The sequence below is a fragment of the Ovis aries genome, chromosome 3 (assembly GCF_016772045.2).
Source record: "Ovis aries strain OAR_USU_Benz2616 breed Rambouillet chromosome 3, ARS-UI_Ramb_v3.0, whole genome shotgun sequence".
Lineage (NCBI taxonomy): Eukaryota > Metazoa > Chordata > Mammalia > Artiodactyla > Bovidae > Ovis > Ovis aries.
Window position 1 is genome coordinate 212,346,298 of NC_056056.1, and position 26,287 is coordinate 212,372,584.

The following is a 26,287-nucleotide window of genomic DNA, read 5'->3' on the forward strand; positions in this document are numbered from 1 at the left end:
CCCCCATCCCTGGTCACTAGCCAGGAGGGTTTAGTGGTGGCGGTGGCATCTTTCCCCATGAGATGAACATGCAAATCACCCTTTCTTACAAAGTCAGAAACACTTCTCCACCTTAACTAGGCCTTCTAGCTGCTTCCCCTGCCTTCTCATTTGAAAATATCTACCTTGGATCTCCACTCCCTCCTCGCCCCCAGTATTGGACCCCTACCCCTCAGCATCCTCCGCTGATGCTGCTCTGGCAAAGGTGAGACCTGCCAGGCTCTTGGGACTGGCTGTCTCAGCAGCACTGGCCCCATGGCCCACCTCTGGCTCCCCTGTTCTCCTTCGGCCCAGTCCCTCGCGAATCAGTCTCCCCAAGGCTGCTTCCTCCTCCCAGGATCTTTCCTCCACAGCCTCCTGGCTATATGCGCACCTGCCTTCAGTGTCTGCCCCCTGCTCTCTAGCCCGCTGCCCTTGGCCCATTCAGACCCTGCCGTCTTTCTCTTGGACACCAGCCTCAACTGTACCAACTGCTTAACTGGTCTCCCCAAGCACCCAGGCAGCCCCAGCCCCGTGCCGCCCCTGCCCCAGGACTCTCTCTGAAATGCGGTTCTCATCAAGGGACTGCCTCACTGAGCACTTTCCTGTGGGTCTCAGGATGTGAGTCCAAGTTCCAGGGCTTGGCTGCCCGTGGTCTGACTCCTGCCTGCCTGTACACCTCTCATCCCTCCATTTACAGCCCGTACCAGTGGGCCCCAAAGTGCAGACAGACAATCTACTTAGGATTCTGTTCCTAATTACTTTCATCTTTAAAAAAAAAAAAAAAAGCTTTGATGGTATTTGTTATACAGATTGACAACAATCCATGAATAAAATTTATAAATAAATATACATATTTATGGGGTGTGCTGAAAACATTTTAGTGATGAGTATACAGTTAGAAGAGCTTGGTGACCAGTGCCCAGCATTACAGCCCATCTCACTGCCCATCCTCAGCAACCCTGTTCGCATTCTCTGGCAGACATTTGTGCTTACCACTCCATCCACCACACCAGGCTGAAGTTAGCTGTGGGTGATAGAATATTCAAACACATACCTTAAAGAAGCCATCAATTTTTTGTTCTCTCATATAAACTAAGTCTGGAGGTGAACAGCTCACAGATGGTGTAGCAGCTCCAAAATCATCTGAGATCCAGGCTCTTTAAACTGATTGCTCTACTCTTTTCAACTCACGGTTTCCAGCTCATGGCTCAAAATGGCTGCTTGAGCTCCAGCCATTCCATCAGCATTCCAACTTGCTAGAAGAAGGAAGAGGTGAAGAGAGACATGCCTCGCCTTACTTTAAGGATATTTCTGATTACTAGAGATAAAGAATGGCATTTACTAATGATAAAGGGGTTGATCCATCAAGATGATATCACAACACTAAATCTATATACACTCCAAGATATATGACACAAAAATGAACAGAGTTTACTGCCAGGGTCCAGCCCCAGTGGATCCAGGGAATTCAAAGTGGGGACGGAGTCGGCGAGGAGAGATTTATTTACAAAGAGAGATTAGGAAAGAATAGTGTAGTAGGAAAATTAGTGGAGAATAGAGGCTGAATAACTGGTTTACACAGGAGACCAATAAAGCTCTGAGACAAGGAGTTTGCACCATCTACGTAGGCTACCGGCGCCCACTTGAATAGCGGAGGGTGCCCCACCTTGGGCTCCCTCTCGCGTGGGTCTTAGAAGCCAGGGCAAATAAGTAGACTCGGAGAGCCTTTGTGCTTCAGATGGGAATCCAGAGCCTGAAAGGAGAGAAAAGAACAACATGGGGGAGCCAAGCATTGGTGCCAAACCCACAACTTTATTTTCAAAAGCAGTTTATATACCCCAAGTTGTACACAGAGAAATAATGGAATATGCAGAGTTATGCAGGGGCATAACTGACCCTTACTGAGACCAGGCTTTCTTTTTGCATACCTTCCTGTATACAAAAGGTCTTAGGTGGTTTTACATCATCTTCTGGCCAGGGGGCCTGTTAACATTTCTATGGCTCTCTTCCTAGATAAATGTCTATCAACCAGAAAACTCATTTTCCCTTGATGTGTTTTCTCTTTAATCTGTATCACCCTCAAAGTACTAAATAAAGTTACATTCCTGTAGAACAAAGGTGCAATGGGTTATAACAAAGAGAGTACTTAACTCAAAGATCTAATGTTGCTAATACCGGGGCTACTACCTGTTTTTTCTACATACAAACTATATCAACAAATAAAAGATATGAAAACTTGGCAGCAAGTATTGGCTCAACAATGAAACCGTTAATCAGTCCTATTCTAATGATTTTGACTCCTCGGAAGCCCCTACATTCCTAGGATGTTTTAAGCTTCCTGTGCCTCTCGAAGTCCAGTCATGAGGCCGCAAATAATCACATGCGCAGCTGTAAGAGTCTGGACAAACCTGTCAGGCAGGCTAGAAAGCCATCAGAGGGGTTTTTGGATTGAAACACTCATATTATGCCCAGGAGACTTATTATCTAAAAGCTCTAAATTAACTTTTTCCAGAAAAAGGTGGTGGGGGGACAGCCCCTTGTTAATGCCAGAAGAGTGGGTGGAAAGCATAACACAGTAAAGCAGGCAGACTCTGGTTTTGGGGGTAGAAGCTCAAGAAAATCCAAGGGGACCCGTGAGGCCTGATCCCGCCTTTGCGTTTTGTCAGGCCCCTTTCCTCATGACCTTTGCCACAGGCGGGATTCCCCATGCTGGCTCCCGGCAGTTAACCAACAAGGACGTACTGTATAGCAAGGGAACTATGCTCAATATCTTGTAATAAATTCTAATGGAAAATAACCTGAAAAAGAAAAAATATATATATATATACTATCTCAATATCTTGCAATAACCTATAATGGAAAATAATCTGAAAAAGAATATATATGTATAGAAAAAGAATATATATGTATATACAACCTAGACAGCATATTAAAAAGCAGAGACATTACTTTGCCAACAAAGGTCTATCTAGTCAAGGCTATGGTTTTTCCTGTGGTCATGTATGGATGTGAGAGTTGGACTATAAAGAAAGCTGAGCGCCGAAGAATTGATGCTTTTGAACTGTGGTGTTGGAGAAGACTCTTGAGAGTCCCTTGGACTGCAAGGAGATCCAACCAGTCCATCCTAAAGGAGATCAGTCCTGGGTGTTCATTGGAAGGACTCATGTTGAAGCTGAACACCTGATGTGAAGAGCTGACACATTTGAAAAGACCCTGAAGCTGGGAAAGATTGAGAGCAGGAGGAGAAGGGGATGACAGAGGGTGAGATGGCTGGATGGCATCACCAACTCAATGGACAATGGGTTTGGGTGGACTCTGGGAGGTGGTGATGGACAGGGAGGCCTGGAGTGCTGCAGTTCATGGGGTCGCAAAGAGTTGGACATGACTGAGCGACTGAACTGAACTGATACATATATATGTATATATATTCTTTTTCAGATTAGTACATATATTATTATAGAATATTATTATATATTATGTATTGTTATATATATAGTTGAATCGCTTTGCTATATACCTTAAACTAACACAACATTGTAAATCAATTATATTTTAATAAAAAATGTTTAAAGAAAGCAATAAACAGAGTTGAAGACAGATATACAAGTTCATGGTCCTAGTGAGAGTCTGATATACCATTTTTAAGAGTCAGTAAAGCAAGCAGCAGAGAAGGCAATGGCGCCCCACTCCAGTGCTCTCGCCTGAAGAATCCCAGGGACGGGGGAGCCTGGTGGGCTGCAGTCCATGGGGTCGCGAAGAGTCAGACACGACTGAGTGACTTCACTTTGACTTTTCACTTTCATGCATTGGAGAAGGAAATGGCAACCCACTCCACTGTTCTTGCCTGGAGAATCCCAGGGACTGGGGAGCCTGGTGGGCTGCCGTCTATGGGGTCGCACAGAGTCAGACACAACTGAAGCAGCTCAGCAGCAGCAGTAGCGGCTGAGCAAGCAGACGTAAAATCAGTGAGACTGAAGCTGTAAAAAGCACAGCTAGCAAGTTTGACCTAATTGATGACTACAGAACTATGGCAGCTCGCAGTGACAGGGTTTACCTTCTCAAACACACGGGAAACATTCACCCAAAAATGTTACTTTAAGAAGGTGCATACACTGCTTCTGCTTCCGTGCCCTCTGCCGTCAGTTAATCCTGGCAGTACCCAGCAGGGAGGGGGGCTGGGAAGTGTCATCTGCTCCAGGTGGCCAGGTGCCCAACTGAAATGGGGGCTTCTGGTCCTAAGGCTGAGGGGGAACAGGTGTTAGGAAGCCAGCAGCCTCAGTCCTCCTTGCTCCCTTCCCCTGGCAGCTCTGGTCCCAACAGCAGTGCATGGTGGATAAGGGCTTGGGCTGAGTCAGAAGCTCCTCGTTCTGTTCTGGTTTTACCACTTATTTGCTCTGTAACTCAGATGAGTTATTTAACCTGTTGGAGCCTCTGTTTGTTTATCTAGCAAAATGAGAATAACTCTATTTCAAACTATCTCATCCATCTGGCATCATCGACTCAGTGGACATGAATTTAAGCAAATTCCAGGAGGTGGTGAAGGACAGGGAAGCCTGGTGTGCTGAAGTCCATGGGGTTGTAAAGAGTCAGACACGACTGAGCGAATGAACAACAGCAACTACTACTTCATAGGGCTGTTGGGTAGCTGGAACGAGATCATGTGTGTAAGGCACTTAGTCCTGGGCTTGGCACGTGATAAATGCTCAGTGTTAGCTGCACAGAGAGGTTAAGTAACTTGCTCCATGTCACACAGCCAGGAAATGACAAGATTTCGCATCCAGGCATCTGGCTCCAAGCTGGTTCTGATACTTCTCTGGGGACTTCTGCCACCCCCAGCAGAGGGCCCCACAGATGGGAGGGCCCCATGGAAGGAGCGCACAGCAGGGAGGATAGGAAACCATTAGCCATGTGACTTGAGAGAGGTTATGTTAAAATGTGTGACTTAACTCAGATGTGTGTTAATTTCCTCATTTCTTCTGCAGAAGGTTGGCTTAAGTGAGCCCAGAGGTTTCTACTGATGCTGACATTCCACAGACCCTAGTGGTTCTGTCTTCTCTACCCCTAGTGGCTGAAACTTTGCCATTAGCAATGTGTGGTTTTAGTTAAATCCTGTCACCTGCCTGAACTCTTAAAAATACCGTTTCCTTCAGAGTATCCTGATACCTCAGTTTGCAGGTCAAGAGAAGGCTCTGGTGCATGGACCCAGTGGGCCTCGGCTGGGAGGGAAGGACCAGTCACAGGGAGAGGAGAATACAGACAGGAGAGGCCGAGCCCACTGGCCCAGGGGGTCCCTTCTTAGGGACCCGCCTAGTGACCTACATGGTGACTGTGTCATAGCTCCCGGGTCAGTCGCCTAGTCAACTCCAGCCACTTTTTTATAGGGCTTCCTTCTGTATTTTTTCTGCCACCCTACCTCTCAGACTAAATTGGAAGAAAATGGGTTTTGTCTTTTTTTAACGAGAAGACAAAGTCTTAAATTACCTTATTTGAGGTCTGCAAATAGAAATCCCAAATAAGACAGCCACCTCTTCTTTTCTCTCTTCCTCTTGCCTTGTCTCAGGAGCCCCTGAGCTCGAAATAAATCACATAATCTGGGTCGGACCGGTACCAGTCACCGAGCGTGGGCAAGGTGGTGGGGGAAGAGCCCGAGTGGACAGTGGTGGGAACTGGGGAGAAGGAGACAGAGGTGGGCAGACCATGGCCTTGCTGCTCTGGGTTTGGAATAAAAGAGGTCCCCCTAAAGGGGCGATTCCTTAAGGAGCAGCTACGCTGAGTGTCAGCGTGTATGTGCTGTTGGAACTTAGATGCGAATGAGACCACCAGGCACAGGGACCCTTCAGTTTCTCATCTCACTGACGCCAGTGCCCAAGGAGCCCACCGGTGGGCATCAGGACTAGGGGAGGGAGCATGGCTCTGGGGCAAAGACTAGGAGTTCTACGGCTGGCGTCCTGGTTTTAATCCGTGTCCCAAGTAATCAAAATAGCCAACCGAGATTTACCCTGTGCTGGGGACTATGATCAGCCCCTCACAGAGACTGGCCCATCGAGTCTGTAAGACATCCCGCCATGCAGGCATCGTCATCATTTCCTCCTGTCCAGATGAGGACACGGAGGACAAGAGGTTCCCTAACTACCCAGATTTTCACATGGCTGTGACAGATCAGGGTTGCAACCCAGGGAGCCGGGCTCCAGAGCTCTTGTCTTCCTCCTGCCAAGCCCCTCAGCCCGCTGACCCACTTCCTTCTTGGGAAACTCGATGTGCCAGGGGCAGGCAAGGTGGGCTGGGGATCATTGAGGCCCTTTCCGAGCATGATGCTCTGGTTTGAGGTTCACACCTCACCTACGTGTGCAAAGGTCCTATTCAAATGATGCAGGATTCCACTGCAAAGCAGGTGCACTGAGTGTGTGTGTGTGTGTGTGTGTGTGTGTGTGTGTGTGTTGTGTGTATTCATGCACTTGTGTCTGGCAACCCTGCTGAGACAGGGCAGAGAGTAAGAGCACAACAGGACTGGAGACTTCCCTGGTGATCTCGTGGCTTAGACTCTGCATTCCCGTTGTGGGGGGCCCAGGTTCAATCCCTGGTCAGGGAACTAGATCCTACATACCACAACCAAGAGTTCACATGCCACAGCTAAAGATCCCACACATCACCGCTAAGAGCCAGCACAGCCATGGAATTCTGCAGGCTAGAATACTGGAGTGGGTAGCCATTCCCTTCTCCAGGAGATCTTCCCGACTCAGGGATCAAACCCAGGTCTCCTGCATTGCAGGCAGGTTCTTTACCATCTGAGCCACCAGAAAAGCCTGTTTAAAAAGAATACATCAGGACGGTGCAAAGTTGGTAGAAGACTTGCAGGTTAGACCTACGTCAGAGGAGCCAAACCAAGATCCACAGGCCTAGAAAATTCTGTCTGGGTCACCTCCTTTGTATGTCCAGTGGACTCTGGGTTTTTCTGTTCTTTGCTCAGGGTTGCACACCCCCAACCTCAGAGCCCCTGATCAAACAGGCTTGGGAGCCCCTTAAAAGGAACCTCACTGGGGAGCCTGGCTCTGGGCTGGCGAGGCTGCCTCTCTGGACGCCCTGGCCACACATGCGTCTTTTTTGCAGGCCCAGCAGCCATGGCCCATTACAAGGTGGAGCAGGATGACTGGCTGACCGTCTACCTGAAGTATTTGCTCTTCGTCTTTAACTTCTTCTTCTGGGTAAGTGCACCCAGCATGCTCCCCCCTACCCCAGCACCGAGTGAGTCAAGTCATCTTTGCTGTTTTGTGAGTTATCACTATGGCATTGATTTTTTTCTTTTCCAAAGACCACTCAGAAGCAAACTCTGCCTGCTTGAGAGCAAATGTGTGCATTTGCTACTGAGGGGGAACAAAAGTCTCAACCCACAGATTGGCGTGGGCAGCATCATGGCCTCTGAGAGAAGGATGCTCGGCCTCACTTGTATCCCAGCATCCTCGGCCCGCAGGGTCCACTCTGCCTTCCCAGCCATAGCTCGAGGCCCCGGGGCCTGGCTGGAAGTGTGACGGCCTCTAATTACTGCTTCTTTGTGTTTGAAGCCCATTTGCCTCTTATGACTCACATTCTCCAGGCCCGAGGCAGAGAGACGCAAGTCCTGGGGTGGGGTGGAGGACGGCAGGGCGGGGGGCAGGATGCCTCTGTGCTTGGGGAATGGTCTCCATAGTGACCCTGCCCCAGGAAACTGCCCAGACTAGGTCTTCTGGGAGCAGAGGAGTCTGCGCACTTGAGACAACTCTCCGGGTAACCGGGAGCAGAATACCATCAGGTGCCCAAAATAGCCAGATCCTGGAGTGTGTGTATCGCTTTGTGAGATGGTCTCACTTGACCTGGAGGGCTAGGATGTGGGCAGCGTGGGCAGCTCTGCTGTGAGCAGCTCCTCTGTGCTGGCTAAGGCTGTTGTTGTTCATCAGTAAGTCGTATTCGACTCTTTTTTGCGACCCCATGGACTGCAGCATGCCAGGCTTCCCTGTCCTTTATTGTCTCCCGAAATTTGCTCAAACTCCTGTCCATTGAGTCAGTGATGCCAGCCAGCCATCTCATCCTCTGTCACCCCCTTCTCCTCCTGCCTTCAGTCTTTTGAAGCATCAGGGTCTTTTCAATGATTCTGCTCTTTGCATCAGGTGGGCAAAGTATTGGAGCTTCAGCTTCAGCATCAGTCCTTCCAGTGAATCCCCAGCTAAACACAAGTTAGCTCTGCAGTGACAAACCTGCATTTTTACCTGAATAATGTTCTTGTTCCCCCTCCCTCCGCTTGGAAAAATCATTCATGTTATACGTCTCTAAGAGCTCCTTTTCAACTGCTCAATGGGACGCCACCTAGATTCAAATGGAGTTTTGTTCAAATCAACCTCAGATTTTGAATGTGCCTCCGTTTATCTTTTATTGGTGTGTTTCACAAATGCCCTGAAATGGTGTATGTATGTAAAGTGCTTGATTCCGTCTCTGCACACAGAAAGTACTCAATAAGTGCAGTATTTTGGATACATGAGATGTAGAAGGCCCCCAAATGCCACCAGATCAACCTGCCGATGAGGCTGGGCTAGGTTTCCTTGTTGCCATGGCAAAAGATGCAGTCTTGGAAGCATCTCGGAAAGACAGAGGCAGAGATGGGCTGTGTCTGCCTTTTCGGTCTTTCATTAAGACAAATGAAATTGCTTAATACGGGGAAGGGTCCTGGCGCAGCAGTTAAGGCTTGGTGCACACACCGAGGCAAGGGTTTCAAAGAGTCTTGGAGAGGAGACACGTGATGCTATCTATTCAGAAGTTGAATGAGCTGATACTTGTTTAAATGCAAAGTTGCTGAAATAGACCATAAACTCATTTTATTTGCACCTTTTATCTTCCTGGGCAAGTGTTTCCTGGAATAGTGGAGTTGTATAGAGGAAGACAGTAGAACAGTAAAGTCACGTGGATGTGATCAGTGTGCTCTGTGGGTGTAGACACTTCCGATTCCCAGAGATAAATCCAGTGGGGTGTTTAGGATACTCGCTGAGTGAGGGTTTTTTTTAAAGAAGAAGTATGCTTTTCCTGATCGTGAAAGTCTGATGTATCTACTTTAATAATCTTAAAATACTGAAAAATATAAATAAGGAAAAATTGGCCCAGTATCTCACTGTCTTGGGCTGCTGAGGAACCTTAACAAAGCAGCATAAATTGGGTGGCCTCAGACAACAGGAATTTGTTGTCTCATAATTCTGGAGGCCAAAAGTCCAAAGTCAGCTCCCCCCACACAGACCTCCTGCTCTGAGTTAAAAATACCCCTGCCCGGGGGGCCTGGCTGAACATGGCAGGACTCCAGGGACTCAGTCAGCCAAGTCTCCTCCCCATGTAGGGGATGGTCAGTTTCAAAGGTTCAAGCTTTGAGGTTCTGGCATCTGTCCCCCAGACTCCCTGCGATCTCAGTAGACATGGGACAGACCCCTGGTCTTCCTTCTCCCATGGCAGAGCCCAGCCTCATGCATTCAGCGGCACACAGAGTCCCTGGGAATTTTCAAGAATTCTCCAGGGAGGGATCTTGTCCACGAGGACCCCTCCCACACACCCCAGAGTCTAGTGGCCGGTCCTCCGCTCAGAGCAGCCCCTCTCATAAGACGCATATCAGAGCCAGCACTTTGAGTGCTCTCCACGCCCCCCAGAGATCCCCACCTCTTCCCCCTTCCCCATAGAATCTGTGTAGAGCACTAGGGAGGGTCCCCAGACACCCACATTTGCCATCCACTGCCCCTCCCCCCCGGAGAAGGCAAGGCAACTCACTCCAGCACCCTTGCCTGGAAAATCCCATGGATGGAGGAGCCTGGTGGGCTGCAGTCCATGAGGTCGCACAGAGTTGGACACGACTGAAGCAACTTAGCAGCAGCAGCAGCAGCAGCCCCTCCCCCCACCCCGAGCACAGCCACGGAAGGTGCCCTAGAAGGCAGAGGCAGATTGATTGGGGTGAACAATCCAAACACTTCCTCGTCAGAACAGTGGTCCTGCCCCGGGCATCTCCTTGCTACACCGTCCAGATCCGGCTGGGAGAGAGTAAGAAAGCCCAGGTTCTCCCAGTGGGAGGATTTGTGGGGACTCCCCTGGATAAAGACCTTCCGTGGATCATCCATCCCTTGCAATGCTCGGATCAGCCCTGGTGACCGTACCTCTGTCACCAACAGGGAGCAGGCTCAGTCAGTTCAGATTCCTCTTTACTGTCTTGTTGTGATAAGCGAGCTGGAGCTGACATCCAGGTTTTCTGGTCAACAATAATGGAAAATCCAGTCCGTGGCATCTATTAAACAGATGCTAAGTGCCAAGCCCTGCTGTGGGCCCTTGGAGTATGTCTGTGGAAGCTTCCTGTGTCCATGGAACTCACAGCTGAGGGCTCCCCTGGGCTGTGCTTCCACCTGCATTGTCCTAGATAACCTCCCAGCGTCCCGAGGCTGTGAACAGCTCTGTGAGAGCCCCAGCTTACCGAGGGGGAGGCTATCTGCCCAAAGCCCCAGAGCTGGAGGCACCTCTCTCCGATCCCTGAGTTGTGTGCTTGACCATCAGCTCTGATGTCATCCATTGCCTCCAGCTCCGAGTCCTGCATGTTCCCAGTGTCCTGGGGGTATGTGCTAAGATGCTTCAGTCGTGTCCAACTCTTTGCAGTCCTATGAACTGTAGCCCACCAGGCTCCTCTGTCCATGGGATTCTCCAGGCAAGAATACTGGCGTGGGTTGCTGTGCCCTCCTCCAGGGGATCTTCCCGACCCAGGGATCCAACCTGCATCTCTTATGTCTCCTGCGTTGGCAAGCAGGTTCTTTACGACTAGTGCCATCTGGGAAGCCCATGAATTAGTGACATAGTAGAGCGTGCCAGGAAGACTCAGGCTCAAGTTCCGGCTCAAATTCAGAGCCTATTGTCTACTGTCATGGTGCTGTGGGCCGAATTGTGACCCATTGGGATTCACGTGTTGAAGCCTGAATTGTCAGTGAGGCTCTGTTTGAAGACAGGACATTTAGGAGGTAATTAAGGTTAAGTAAGGTCATAAGACCTGCCTCTTGAGAAATCTGTATGCAGGTCAGGAAGCAACAGTTAGAACTGGACATGGAACAACAGACTGGTTCCAAATTGGGAAAGGAGTACGTCAAGGCTGTATATTGTCACCCAGCTTACTTAACTTATATGCAGAGTACATCATGAGAAACACTGGGCTGGATGAAGCACAAGCTGGAATCAAGATTGCCAGGAGAAATATCAATAACGTCAGATATGCAGATGACACCACCCTTATGGCAGAAAGTGAAGAGGAACTAAAAAGCCTCTTGATGAAAGTGACAGAGGAGCATGAAAAAGTTGGCTTAAAGCTCAACATTCAGAAAACGAAGATCATGGCATCTGATCCCATCACTTCATGGCAAATAGATGGGGAAACAGTGGAAACAGTGACAGACTTTATTTTGGGGGGCTGAAAAATCACCGCAGATGGTGACTGCAGCCATGAAATTAAAAGACACTTACGGGGAGAGAAAAGATGGCGGAGGAATAGGATGGGAAGACCACTTTCTCCCTCACAAATTCCTCAAAAGAACATTTCAACGCCGAGCAAACTCCACAAAACAACTTCTGTAGGCTGGCAGAGGACATCAGGCAACCAGATAAGCAGACCATTGTCTTCAAAAACAGATTTTTAATCTTTGCTCTTAGGTTTTTGTTGTCAATTTTGTACATTTAAAAACCCAAACTTCACTACCCAAGTTTACCTGAGAGCGAGATTACTGGCTTGACCACTCTCTCCTCCTCTGGACTCTCCTTTTTCTCCACCAGGTGGCCTCTGTCTCTTTTCTCCCCCATCTCTTCTCTATCCAACTCTGTGAATCTCTGTGTGTTCCAGACGGTGGAGAACACCTAAGGAACTGGTTACTGGCAGGATTTGTCTCTCTCCTACTCATTCCTCTCTCTTATCCTCCTGGTCACCTCTGTCTACTTCCTCCCTCTCCTCCTCCCCGTATAACTCTGTAAATACCTCTGAGCGGTCCAGACTATAGAGCGCACATAAGGAAGTGACTACTGGCTAGCTTGCTCTCTCCTCTTTTGATCTCACCGCATCTCATTCCAGTTACCTCTAACTACCCCTCCATCTTCTCTTCTCCTTGTAACTCAGTGAACCTCTCTGAGTGTCCCTCAATGTGGAGAAACTTTTCATCTTTAACCTAGATGTTTTATCATCGGTGCTGTATAGATGGAGAAGTCTAGAGGCTACTGTAAAAATAAAACTGAAAACCAGAAGCAGGAGGCTTAAATCCAAAGCCTGAAAACATTAGAGAACTCTTGAATTCAGGGAACATTAAGCAATAGGAGCCCATCAAATGCCTTCATACCTACACTGAAACCAAGCTCCACCCAAGGGCCAACAAGTTCCAAAACAAGACATACCACGCAAATTCTCCAGCAACACAGGAACACTCCTCTGAGCTTCAATATACAGGCAGCTCAAAATTATCCCCAAACCTTTGATGTCTCATAACCCATTACGGGTCACTCCACTGCACTCCAGAGAGAAGAAACCCAGCTCCACCCACCAAAACTCCAACACAAGCCTCCCTAACCAGGAAACCTTGACAAGCCACTGATAGAACCCCACCCACAGTGAGGAAGCTCCATAATAAAGAGAACTCCACAAATTACCAGAATATAAAAAGGCCACCCCAAACGCAGCAATATAACCAAGATGAAGAGACAGAGGAATACTCAGCAGGTAAAGGAACAGGAGAGTTGCCCACCAAACCAAACAAAAGAGGAAGAAGTAGGGAATCTACCGGAGAAGGAATTCCGAATATTGATAGTGAAAATGATCCAAAATCTTGAAATCAAAATGGAATCACAGATAAATAGCCTAGAGACAAGGATTGAGAAGATGCAAGAAAGGTTTAACAAGGACCTAGAAGAAATAAAAAGAGTCAAAATATAATGAATAACGCAATAAATGAGATCAGAAACACTCTGGAGGCAACAAATAGTAGAATAACGGAGGCAGAAGATAGGATTAGTGAAATAGAAGATAGAATGGTAGAAATAAATGAATCAGAGAGGAAACAAGAAAAACGAATTAAAAGAAATGAGGACAATCTCAGAGACCTCCAGGACAATATGAAACGCTCCAACATTCGAATTATAGGAGTCCCAGAAGAAGAAGACAGAAAGAAAGATCATGAGAAAATCCTTGAGGAGATAATAGTTGAAAACTTCCCTAAAATTGGGAAGGAAATAATCACCCAAGTCCAAGAAACACAGAGAGTTCCAAATAGGATAAACCCAAGGCGAAACACCCCAAGACACATATTAATCAAATTAACAAAGATCAAACACAAAGAACAAATATTAAAAGCAGCAAGGGAAAAACAACAAATAACACACAAGGGGATTCCCATAAGGATAACAGCTGATCTTTCAATAGAAACTCTTCAGGCCAGGAGGGAATGGCAAGACATACTTAAAGTGATGAAAGACAATAACCTACAGCCCAGATTACTGTACCCAGCAAGGATCTCATTCAAATACGAAGGAGAAATCAAAAGCTTTACAGATAAGCAAAAGCTGAGAGAATTCAGCACCACCAAACCAGCTCTCCAACAAATTCTAAAGGATATTCTCTAGACAGGAAACACGGAAAGGGTGTATAAACCCGAACCCAAAACAATAAAGTAAATGGTAACGGGATCATACTTATCAATAATTACCTTAAACGTAAATGGGTTGAATGCCCCAACCAAAAGACAAAGACTGGCTGAATGGATACAAAAACAAGACCCCTCTATATGCTGCTTACAAGAGACCCACCTCAAAACAAGGGACACATACAGACTGAAAGTGAAGGGCTGGAAAAAGATATACCACTCAAATAGAGACCAAAAGAAAGCAGGAGTGGCAATACTCATATCCGATAAAATAGACTTTAAAACAAAGGCTGTGAAAAGAGACAAAGAAGGCCACTACATAATGATCAAAGGAACAATCCAAGAAGAAGATATAACAATTATAAATATATATGCAGCCAATATAGGAGCACCGCAATATGTAAGACAAATGCTAACAAGTATGAAAGGGGAAATCGACAATAACACAATAATAGTGGGAGACTTTAATACACCACTCACACCTATGGACAGATCAACTAAACAGAAAATTAACAAAGAAACACAAACTTTAAATGATACATTAGACCAGTTAGACCTAATTGATATCTATAGGACATTTCACCCCAAAACAATGAATTTCACCTTTTTTTCAAGTGCTCATGGAACCTTCTCCAGGATAGATCACATCCTGGGCCATAAATCTAAACTTGATAAATTCAAAAAATTGAAATCATTCCAAGCATCTTTTCTGACCATAATGCATTAAGATTAGATCTCAATTACAGGAGAAAAACTATTAAAAATTCCAACATATGGAGGTTGAACAACACACTTCTGAATAACCAACAAATCACAGAAGAAATCAAAAAGAAATCAAAATATGCATAGAAACTAATGAAAATGAAAACACAACAACCCAAAACCTGTGGGACACTATAAAAGCAGTGCTAAGAGGAAAGTTCATAGCAATACAGGCATACCTCAAGAAACAAGAAAAAGTCAAATAAATAACCTAACTCTACAACTAAAGCAACTAGGAAAGGAAGAATTGGAGAACCCCAGAGTTAGTAGAAGGAAAGAAATCTTAAAAATTAGGGCAGAAATAAATGCAAAAGAAACAAAAGAGACCATAGCAAAAATCAACAAAGCCAAAAGCTGGTTCTTTGAAAGGATAAATAAAATTGACAAACCATTAGCCAGACTCATCAAGAAGCAAAGAGAGAAAAATCAAATCAATAAAATTAGAAATGAAAATGGAGAGATCACAACAGACAACACAGAAATACAAAGGATCATAAGAGACTACTATCAGCAGTTGTATGCCAATAAAATGGACAACGTGGAAGAAATGGACAAATTCTTAGAAAAGTACAATTTTCCAAAACTGAACCAGGAAGAAATAGAAGATCTTAACAGACCCATCACAAGCACGGAAATTGAAACTGTAATCAGAAATCTTCCAGCAAACAAAAGCCCAGGTCCAGATGGCTTCACAGCTGAATTCTACCAAAAATTTCGAGAATAGCTAACACCTATCCTCCTCAAACTCTTCCAGAAAATTGCAGAGGAAGGTAAACTTCCAAACTCATTCTATGAGGCCACCATCACCCTAATACCAAAACCTGACAAAGATGTCACAAAAAAAGAAAACTATAGGCCAATATCACTGATGAACATAGATGCAAAAATCCTCAACAAAATTCTAGTAATCAGAATCCAACAACACATTAAAAAGGTCATACACCATGACCAAGTGGGCTTTATCCCAGGGATGCAAGGATTCTTCAATATCCGCAAATCAATCAATGTAATTCACCACATTAACAAATTGAAAAATAAAAACCATATGATTATCTCAATAGATGCAGAGAAGGCCTTTGATAAAATTCAACATCCATTTATGATAAAAACTCTCCAGAAAGCAGGAATAGAAGGAACACACCTCAACATAATAAAAGCTATATATGACAAACCCATAGCAAACATTATCCTCAATGGTGAAAAACTGAAAGCATTTCCCCTAAAGTCAGGAACAAGACAAGGGTGTCCACTTTCACCGCTACTATTCAACATAGTTCTGGAAGTTTTGGCCACAGCAATCAGAGCAGAAAAAAAAATAAAAGGAATCCAAATTGGAAAAGAAGAAGTAAAACTCTCACTGTTTGCAGATGACATGATCCTCTACATGGAAAACCCTAAAGACTCCACAAGAAAATTACTAGAGCTAATCAATGAATATAGTAAAGTTGCAGGATATAAAATCAACACACAGAAATCCCTTGCATTCCTATACACGAATAATGAGAAAGTAGAAAAAGAAATTAAGGAAACAATTCCATTCACCATTGCAACGAAAAGAATAAAATACTTAGGAATATATCTACCTAAAGAAACTAAAGACCTATATATAGAAAACTATAAAACACTGATGAAAGAAATCAAAGAGGACACTAAAAGATGGAGAAATATACCATGTTCATGGATTGGAAGAATCAATATAGTGAAAATGAGTATACTACCCAAAGCAATTTACAAATTCAATGCAATCCCTATCAAGCTACCAGCCACATTTTTCACAGAACTAGAACAAATAATTTCAAGATTTGTATGGAAATACAAAAACCTCGAATAGCCAAAGCAATCTTGAGAAAAGAAGAGTGGAACGGGAGGAATCAACTTGCCTGACTTCAGGCTCTACTACAAAGCCACAGTCATCAAGACAGTATGGTACTGGCACAAAGACAGACATATAGATCAATGGAACAAAATAGAAAGCCCAGAGATAAATCCACACACATATGGACACCTTATCTTTGACAAAGGAGGCAAGAATATACAATGGAGTAAAGACAATCTCTTTAACAAGTGGTGCTGGGAAAACTGGTCAACCACTTGTAAGAGAATGAAACTAGATCACTTTCTAACACCGCACACAAAAATAAACTCAAAATGGATTAAAGATCTAAATGTAAGACCAGAAACTATAAAACTCCTAGAGGAGAACATAGGCAAAACACTCTCAGACATAAATCACAGCAGGATCCTCTATGATCCACCTCCCAGAATTCTGGAAATAAAAGCAAAAATAAACAAATGGGATCTAATTAAAATTAAAAGCTTCTGCACAACAAAGGAAAATATAAGCAAGGTGAAAAGACAGCCTTCTGAATGGGAGAAAATAATAGCAAATGAAGCAACTGACAAACAACTAATCTCAAAAATATACAAGCAACTTATGCAGCTCAATTCCAGAAAAATAAATGACCCAATCAAAAAATGGACCAAAGAACTAAATAGACATTTCTCCAAAGAAGACATACGGATGGCTAACAAACACATGAAAAGATGCTCAACATCACTCATTATTAGAGAAATGCAAATCAAAACCACAATGAGGTACCACTTCACACCAGTCAGAATGGCTGCGATCCAAAAATCTGCAAGCAATAAATGCTGGAGAGGGTGTGGAGAAAGGGAACCCTCCTACACTGTTGGTGGGAATGCAAACTAGTACAGCCACTATGGAGAACAGTGTGGAGATTCCTTTAAAAATTGCAAATAGAACTACCTTATGACCCAGCAATCCCACTGCTGGGCATACACACCGAGGAAACCAGAATTGAAAGAGACACATGTACCCCAATGTTCATCGCAGCACTGTTTATAATAGCCAGGACATGGAAACAACCTAGATGTCCATCAGCAGATGAATGGATAAGAAAGCTGTGGTACATATACACAATGGAGTATTACTCAGCCGTTAAAAAGAATTCATTTGAATCAGTTCTGATGAGATGGATGAAACTGGAGCCAATTATACAGAGTGAAGTAAGCCAGAAAGAAAAACACCAATACAGTATACTAACACATATATATGGAATTTAGGAAGATGGCAATGACGACCCTGTATGCAAGACAGGAAAAAAGACACAGATGTGTATAACGGACTTTTGGACTCAGAGGGAGAGGGAGAGGGTGGGATGCTTTGGGAGAATGGGAATTCTAACATGTATACTATCATGTAAGAATCGAATCACCAGTCTATGTCTGACGCAGGGTGCAGCATGCTTGGGGCTGGTGCATGGGGATGACCCAGAGAGATGTTGTGGGGAGGGAGGTGGGAGGGGGGTTCATGTTTGGGAACGCATGGAAGAATTAAAGATTTTAAAATTTTAAAAATAAAAAACTAAAAAAAAAATAAAAATAAAAAAATAAAAAATAAATAAAATTAAATTTAAAAAATAAAATAAATAAAAAATAAAAGACACTTACTCCTTGGAAGAAACATTATGACCAGTCTAGACAGTATATTAAAAAGCAGAGACATTGCTTTGCCAACAAAGGTCCGTCTAATCAAAGCTATGGTTTTTCCAGTAGTCATGTATGGATATGAGAGTTGGACTATAAAGAAAGCTGAGCATGGAAGAATTGATGCTTTTGAACTGTGGTGTTGGAGAAGACTCCTGAGAGTCCCTTGGTCTGCAAGGAAAGCCAACCAGTCCATCCTAAGGGAAATCAGCCCTGAATATTCATTGGAAGGACTGATGTTGAACTGAAACTCCAATCCTTTGGCCACCTGATGCGAAGAACTGACTCATTGGAAAAGACCCTGATGCTGGGAAAGATTGAAGGCAGGAGGAGAAGGGGACGATTGAGGATGAGATGGTTGGATGGCATCACCGACTCAATGGACATAAATGTGAGTAAGCTTTGGGAGTTGGTGATGGACAGGGAGGCCTGGCGTGTTGCAGTCCATGGGGTCACAAAAAGTCGGACACAACTGAGCGACTGGACTGAACTGAACAGAACTGAAGGTCATAAGAGGCTTCCCAGGTGGCGCTAGTGGTAAAGAATCTGTCTGCCAATGCAGGAGACTTGGGTTCAATCGCTGAGTCCGGACGATCCCCTGGAGAAGGCGTATTCTTGCCTGGAGAATCCCACAGACAGTGGAGCCTGCCGGGCTACAGTCCCTAGAGTCACAAGGAGTCAGACACGACTGAAGCGACTTAGCCTGCATGCACTCACAAGAGATCATGGAGGTTGGGTCCTAATTCCATAGGTTGGTGGCCTTCAGTGGAGGAGGAGAGCACTCTCCAGAGGACCTGTGAGGACACAGTGAGAAGACAGCTGTCCGTAGGCAAAGAAGATCCTCACCAAAACTGAATCAGCCAGCACCTTATTTTGAGGACTTCCCACCTCCACAGCTGTGGAAAATGGAAATAAATTTCTGTTTAAGTTGCCCAGCTATGGTGTTTTATCATGGCAACCTTGAGCAGAGTAAGACATTAGGCAAATCACTTCATCCCACCGAGCCTCACTGTTTTCATACGTCGTGTGGGACTACCAGTACCTGTAAGAATTAAAGATTAGTATCGAGGAAAACATTTCCCTCTATTTCTGGCACATACTGGGTGCTTAGCTGCTCTGTGTTGCTACGGTGATTAGACTAAGGGGTCTGCCTCACCTCCAAAAGCTTTCTGTGTCCAGATCTCTGACTCGATGGCTTTGGGGATCACCACCCATGTAAGCAGCTCATGAGCGCATAAGAAATGCTTCCATGAAGCTAAACTTACCTTTACTGTGTGCTGTGCACTCATATTCTCTCTTCCATTTCATGGTGGGTGTTCTGTTCTGTGTTTTAATGCAGGCTGTTGTTGCTTTTGTGATTTAGTTGCTAAGTCCTATCTGACTTTTTATGACTCCGTGGACCTCAACCCACCAGGCTCCTCTGTCCATGGGATTCTCTGGGCAAGAACACTGGAGTGGGTTGCCATTTCCTCCTCCAGGGGATCTTCCGGACCCAGGGATCGAACCCATGTCTCCTATGCTTCCTGCATTAGCAGGCGGATTCTTTACCACTGAGCCACCTGGGAAGCCCTTTAGTGCAGGTTACACCCATCCCACCAAGTTTATCTCACAGCCCTGAATGGTTACATCCCACAGTTTGAAACACCCAGAGCAATGGGATGGGGGTTTTGGAGGGGAAGATTCAGATGCCAGCTATGCAGTACAAGGTCTTGATGAGATTTTAGACCAAGCCTCCACCAGCTGCCAGCACAGCACAGTTTGAGGGTTATAAATCATCTCACTCTCCAAAAAGATCCTACAAGCACTCTGTAATTATCCTCACTCCCGATCTGTAGATGATAAAATGTCAGCTGAGATGATTCCCAGAGGTCAGTTCTGGGCTTTCTGACTCTGAGTCCGCTGCTCTTCCATCTCCATAGACCACAGACAGCTTTAGACCCTTCTCGCTGATGCCCTTGTGAACTCCCAAATGTCCCCAGGGGTCAGAGTTGAACCCAGATTAAGATGTGTTTTAATGGCATAGGTAGTTTAGACACGCAGAGTGTGAAGAATATAAGCAAAACTGAAGTAGCGTGGCAGTACACACCCACATTCTGCATCTAAGCTCTGCCCCACCTCCAGACCCCTACCCCCACCGCATCCCATGTCTGCCCCCCATCCTTCACCGTCACCTGCCCCTGACTCCCCCACTCCACCGTGCAGTTCCATTAACACAGAGTTGATCATGCCCATCTCACCAGCAGGATACAGCTCTGGGTCAGGAACCAAAATGCCAGTGCTTTCATGATCCTAAAATGAGCGTGACCCAGGCTTGCTAGGAAATGCTTTACTCGCCCTCCCGTGTCCTACATGGGTCCCTACAGTTCCCATCCCTCTTGCAATGTTGCTCTCTAACTTATTGTTTTAATTAGCTGCTTGGCTGTGTTAATAATCAAGGCTTTCCCAGCCTCCCAGGAGCTGCGCGGGCTGGGAGAACCGAGGAGCAGCGGCTCCCTTCCCTGGAGAGGCGTCTCTGCTCCGGAAGCTCTGTGCTGTCCGGGGTGTTGGCTGCTGAGTGGGCATCTCCCTCAGGGGCCCATGGGGCTCGGCCTCCAGGAAATTCCTGGGATCCTCTGGGAGAACACGGGCCAAGGCGGGAGGCAGCTGTGATGGAGGACTCACCCAGCCAGGGGGAGAGAGGTGTCTTGAGAGCAGCCCTCCAGGGTCCCCAGGGAAGGAAGAGACTCTGCTCACCTCCCCACCAAGGGGAGAAACCTTCACTGCTCACCATCACCTCCACAGAATGTGGCCTGTGCCCACCTCCTGAAGCAGGCCATCCAAGGAAGAACAGCTGAGGGGCCCCGTGGCTGGCGTTTCTGCCACGTCCCACCTTAAGATGCCGAAGTTGCAGGACTCCATGGTGCCCGGGCATCCTGCCTCTCTGAGCCGCAGCATCTGCTGGGGGACGGGCCCTGCTTGGGGCGGGGTTGCTCATCTGGTCTGCCAGGGCCACGGTGGGGAGGCTGGTCCAGGAGGAAGCCTGGGGTGGCTGCTCTGAGCTCTCCCTGAAGCGGCCCAGAAACCAGTTTGCTTGGAGGAATCCACACCTGAGTCCAGGCTGGGGGCCTTGGGTGCTGGGTGCTGGGGGCGATTTTTCGGTGGGGATCCCAGCTGGTCAGCCCTGGAAGCACACACACTGCCTCTGGAGTGAGCAGGGACCAGGAGGCCATACAGGGTGGGCTGTTGTTGTTGTTCAGTTGCTAAGTCTTGTCTGACTGTTTGCGACCCCATGGACTGCAGCATGCCGGGTTCCTCTGGCCTCCACTACCTCCCGGAGCTTGCTCACACTCATGTCCATTGAGTCAGTGATGCCATCCAACCATCTCATCCTCTGTCGTCCGCTTCTCCTCTTGTCCTCAATCTTTTCCAGCATCAGGGTCTTTTCCAGGGAGTCCCCTCTTCGCATCAGTCAGCCAAAGTATTGGAGCTTCAGCTTCAGCATCAGTCTTTCCAATGAATATTTAGGGTTGATTTCCTTAAGATGGACTGGTTTGATCTCCTTGATATCCATGCTGTCCAAGGGACTCTCAAGAGCCTTCTCCAGGGTGGGGTGGGGGGACGAAAACCCGTGGCAGTACTTGGGGTGGCCAAATGGCGAGCTGTGATGTCAGAGGGGGACAGGCCCCTGCTGTTCCTGCAGGAGAGTGAAGAGTCCAGAGTGACCCTGGGGGGCTGGTTGGTTTGGGCAGTGGTGGTCCCATTGATGAGGCTGCCAGGGGTGGGGAGCATGGAGGACAGAAGTGGTTCTGACTGGGTGAACTCACATCCAGCTCCCAGCCCTTCCAGCCCAGGTGGTGCTTGGCCCCTGGCGGCCTGTAGCAAACACTTAAGGGAGAGAACAACACTGTCACCTGTGCGATCCCGCTGCTGACCGGGGTCCCTCCACTGGGAGCCCCACCATCCTGGGCCTGCTCCACCAGCCGGTCCTCCACCGACCCCAGCACAGAAAGCCTTTCAGCGGCCACACAAGACAAGGAGAAGCTGCAGTAACTTTTCCATTCTGCCTGCTTTCCTTTTCTGCCTGCAGCCTGAGGTCTCTCCAGCACACGCACGGACGAGCGTGTGCAGCCACTCAGGCTAATCCTCCCCGTGATGACAAGTGACTTTTTGGCCATGCTTCTCTTCTATAAATGGGCCATTCCTAAAATTACACGGCCTGGGTGCCCTGCCGCCCCTCCCGGCCCGTGTGTGTCCTCGTGGGTAAGAAGGCCAACTTCACCCTCTGCAGGGTTTTTCTGGCTGATTGGCTGCAGGCTCTGGTTTTGAAAGATGTACCTAATATTCCACAGGAAACCAACCCAGTTTCTGCAAAGAGCCAAATGCTGTTGGATCAACTCTATGCAAATAGCTGTCTGCCCAGCTCAGCGGGGTCATTTGGCTCCAGCCCGAATCATCCTCCCCCGGGGCCTCTTCCACTGCTCTTTCTGCTGACCTGACATCTCAGAACTGCTTGTCGAAAGCTATGAGTGCTCTGGGTTTTTTGTGTCTTTTGGGCTTTGGGCCACAAGGCATATGGGATTTTACCTCCCTGACCAGGGATCAAACCCACTCCCCCTGCATTAGAAGGCAAAGTCTTAACCACTAGACTAACCAGGGAAGTCCCTAAAGATGATTTTCTAAAGAGCCAACCGGATCCCAAGGAGGACCCCCCCTGGAGGATTTGAAACCCACTCCGTGTCCCCAGTAGACGCATGGGATACCCCAGGGGAGGGTTGGAGGCCCCACTGACTCGGACTCGCCTCCTGATTTCTGGATGTCAGAACCAGTCTGGGTTTGTTGCTTTCCAGACCCAAACCAGGGCACTGTGTCCACCCAGACCCTCCTGTGTGGGCAGGGGCCTGCTGCCACCATGCCTAAGCTGCGGCGCCCCCTGCCTTGTGAGACCCCAACCCGTCTGTGACCACAGGGTGCGCTGTTCCTTTAGGGGTCAATGTGCTCCTCCTCGGGAGCACATAGTCTTTTCCTTCCTTGCATAATCTGATTTTCATCCCTTTCGACCGAAAATCCTGCTCCTTGTTACCCCACCTTATACCCCAAAGCTACCATCACTGCGAGCACCCTGGCGCAGACAGGGAAGGAGGTGGGCAGTCCAGAGCCCGGCCAGGTGCCTCCAGGTGGTGGCCCAAAGGGAAGGTGTTCTTGGGGTCCTGCTCGGGGAGGGGGGACAGAACACTGACCCCTGTTAACTAGGACACTATGTAATGGTTCTCAACTGGAAGCTACTGGAACTTGGTAAAGGAACCGTGGCAGTCCCACCCCCCAGTCCCCTGCGTGATGCTCCAGGGTCCCCAGGCAGTGCATCCCGACTGAGGAGTGCTGTCTTAGAGGAGAGCGATGGCCCCTCGAGAGGCATCTATGCTGGGGTCGTTATCTATGCAAGATGGGACCATGACCCCTGAAGCAGGGCACATTAGTCCATGTGGATGGCACTTCTCTGGGCACTGTGTGCAGAGCTGGTTATCAGAGTCTCAGTGGGTTCCATGTCCCCCAGCAGATTAAGTGTCCCCGGGGCAGTCCGCGCCCATGCCTTTGGGTGGTTCTAGGTCCAGTGTAAGCCTGTGGGCTCGACAGGCCTCGTGGATGATGTGCAGATTTCTCTAAAGACCCTACACGTGCTGAAAGTTAGAGCCACTCAGCGTGGTCACGTTGGCTGTTTCATGCTGCCCAGGATCCCTTCTTGGTGGTAGCACGCGCCTTTGATTAATAAGAAACGAGGAAGGAATTTTCACTCAATACGCTGCGTTCGGTGGACAGAAGCCCTTCAAAACCTAAGGTCCCTGGGAGAAAGTCATCAAAGGGGCCCGTGGTGATTAGAGGTTGGGAACCCCTGGCCTGATATACCCCCATTGTTTGAGGGATGGAGACATGAGGCCCAGAGAGGTTCAAGGACCATCTTTAGGTCACACAACTAGTTATGCACAGCTGAGGCCCTCAGCCCCAAGCTTCTCAGGTGGACTGTAGGGGCAGAAAGAATATGTGCTGAATATTTTGCTGGAAACCCTCACTTGACACAATCCCGTGGACCCAGTTGTGGGAAATCCCTTACTGGTCACAGAGGTTGCGTGGCCAGAGATAGCCCGTGCCCTCAGAGGACTGGAAAGTCCGTCCTAGGCCAGGATTTCATCAAACCTAAGATACCATCGCTTGTAAGATACACCCTTGTTTTCGGTACCACAAGGCAGGAGTGCTGCCAGCTGTGGTCGTCAGGTGCCATCAACCATAAGCTGTATCTTGAGCTTTGTTGGTGGTGTTCAGTCACTCAGTCACGTCTGGCTCTTTGGGACCCCAAGGACTGCAGCACACCAGGCTTCCCTGTCCTTCACTATCTCCTGGAGTTTGCCCAAATTCATGTCCATTGAGTCCGTGATGCCATCCAGTCATCTCCTCCTCTGTCATCCCCTTCAATCTTTGCCAGCATCAGGGTCTTTTCCAGTGAGTCGGCTCTTTGAATCAAGTGGCCAAAGTACTGGAGCTTCAGCTTCAGCATCAGTCATTCCAACGAATATTCAGGGTTGATTTCCTTTAGGATTGACTAGTATGATCTCCTTGCAGTCCAAGGGACTGCAAAAAATCTTGATCTTAGAGATGTCACAGTGTGAGGAAAAAAATGTGTCATGGAATCAGAGCAGGTGGATTCCACTCAGAGCTGGTTCTCTTAACCTGCTGGAGGTGCTAAGCGGGACAAAATGGTCCTTAGAAGGAAACACGTGTATCTGAAAGAAGGAGTGAGCCGAGAGCCTCCCAGCCCGGTGTGGGCAGTCCCAGGATAGCATACTCGGACTGGCCCTCAGCAGACCTGGATCTGCGTCTCAGTCTTAAAACTTGAGCGCTGTGCTCGTGAGCACATTCTAGTCCCCCCAGCCTCCGTTTCTTCATGTGCAAAAGAGGAGAAATGTGCGCTCCCACCTACCTGCCCTGAGCCTCCTGGACTCTTGTAAAGCTCAGAAGAAGACCATGGGAAGTTGAGTCCCAGAGGTGCCTGGTGCAGACTCATGGTTAAGGAGTCCCCACCCACCCGCAGAGGTCCCTGTCCGGCCCCTGGAGGACACACACACACAGGCACACACACGCTGCCCGGCATCACAGGAAGGGTCATTGAGCCTCACTGTAGGAGGAACAGGGCAGGTGTGTCCCCAGGGCCCCTTCCTGGGATCAGGGCTAGAAAGGATCAGTCAGCAAACAGGACTCCTCCCCTCCTGCTCAATGTCCTGCTGTCCCAGAGAGACTCCAGCCTGTGGGGCATGTGTCCCTTCTGCTGAGGGGGCAGCATGGTTGAGCCACAGTCCAGGGCCCAGAGGTGGCCCTCAGGCAGCTCCTACTCCATTGGTGGGGCGCAGGTAAGAAGCCCAGTCGTGTGGCCCCCCAGGGTGATGAGAAGGGGGCTTGTGAAAGTGCTCCTCCAGGGACACGAGCAGCAGGATGGCAGGAGGGGTCCCCACGACTGAAGTGTCCCTGACTCGTAACAGAGATGCTCGGGCATCGTGGTGGGAAGCAGGGGACTGGGGGGTCAGACCTGGATTCTCACTCTGTCCCTGCTTCTCCCCTTGGCCACGGAAAAGCCTCTGTTTCCGCATCTGCAAAATGGGCAGCCAGACCCGTTCCCTGGGCTCCTCCAAGGACCAAGTGAGTGGATGGGCAAGAAGGGTCCCGCGTGCAGTGGGTGCTCAGACCCCGTGTCCTGCAGGTCGGGGGCGCCGCAGTCATGGCCGTGGGCGTCTGGACCCTGGTGGAGAAGAGCGGCTACCTCGGCGTCCTGGCCTCCAGCACCTTCGCCGCCTCTGCCTACATCCTCATCTTCGCGGGCGCCCTCGTCATGCTGACTGGCTTCCTGGGCTTCGGCGCCATCATCCGCGAGGACAGGGGCTGCCTCTCTGCGGTGAGTGCCTGCCCGGCAGCAGGGCGGAGGGGGTCACCTGCCCTGGGCCTCCGACCACCTGTTCCCCCCCCTGAGCCCCCGACCAGGCTCTGTGCTGAGAGCCCCACTCTGGAGGCCTGCGGAGGGCTGGGGAGGGGCGGGTGGCCACGAGCCAGCTGTTTGCCACCGTCTCCAGGTTCTTATTAGGACCTAAGCCAGGAGGACGCCTCGCTGGTGGTGGCAAAGCTGCTCCCTCACCTCCTTCCTGTCCCCTCCTCTTCTTCCTCTGTCCAGGCTTTATCATGGCAATTTTCAAACATAGGCTAAAATGAACAGAACGTTTTCATGAAGCTCACGTCATCACCCAGACTCACCTCCACCATCTCAGAGCCGATCCTCTCTGCCTGCACCCTCCCCCGCCCCCGCCCCGACCCCACCCGAGACCCCAGAC

At 48.2% G+C, this 26,287-nt stretch overlaps 1 protein-coding gene across 5 annotated transcripts in view; it reads left to right on the plus strand.

Annotated features, from left to right (window-relative positions):
* Nucleotides 1–26,287, plus strand: part of TSPAN11 (tetraspanin 11) — a 72,894-nt gene that overhangs the window by 23,251 nt on the left and 23,356 nt on the right. For all 5 annotated transcript variants that reach the window (XM_042247640.2, XM_042247642.2, XM_027967997.3 and 2 more), the window contains 2 exons: nucleotides 7,129–7,223; nucleotides 25,666–25,857. In XM_042247640.2, coding sequence (XP_042103574.1) covers nucleotides 7,140–7,223; nucleotides 25,666–25,857 — 276 coding nt within the window. In that variant the 5' untranslated portion in view covers nucleotides 7,129–7,139. The remainder of the gene's footprint in view (nucleotides 1–7,128; nucleotides 7,224–25,665; nucleotides 25,858–26,287) is intronic.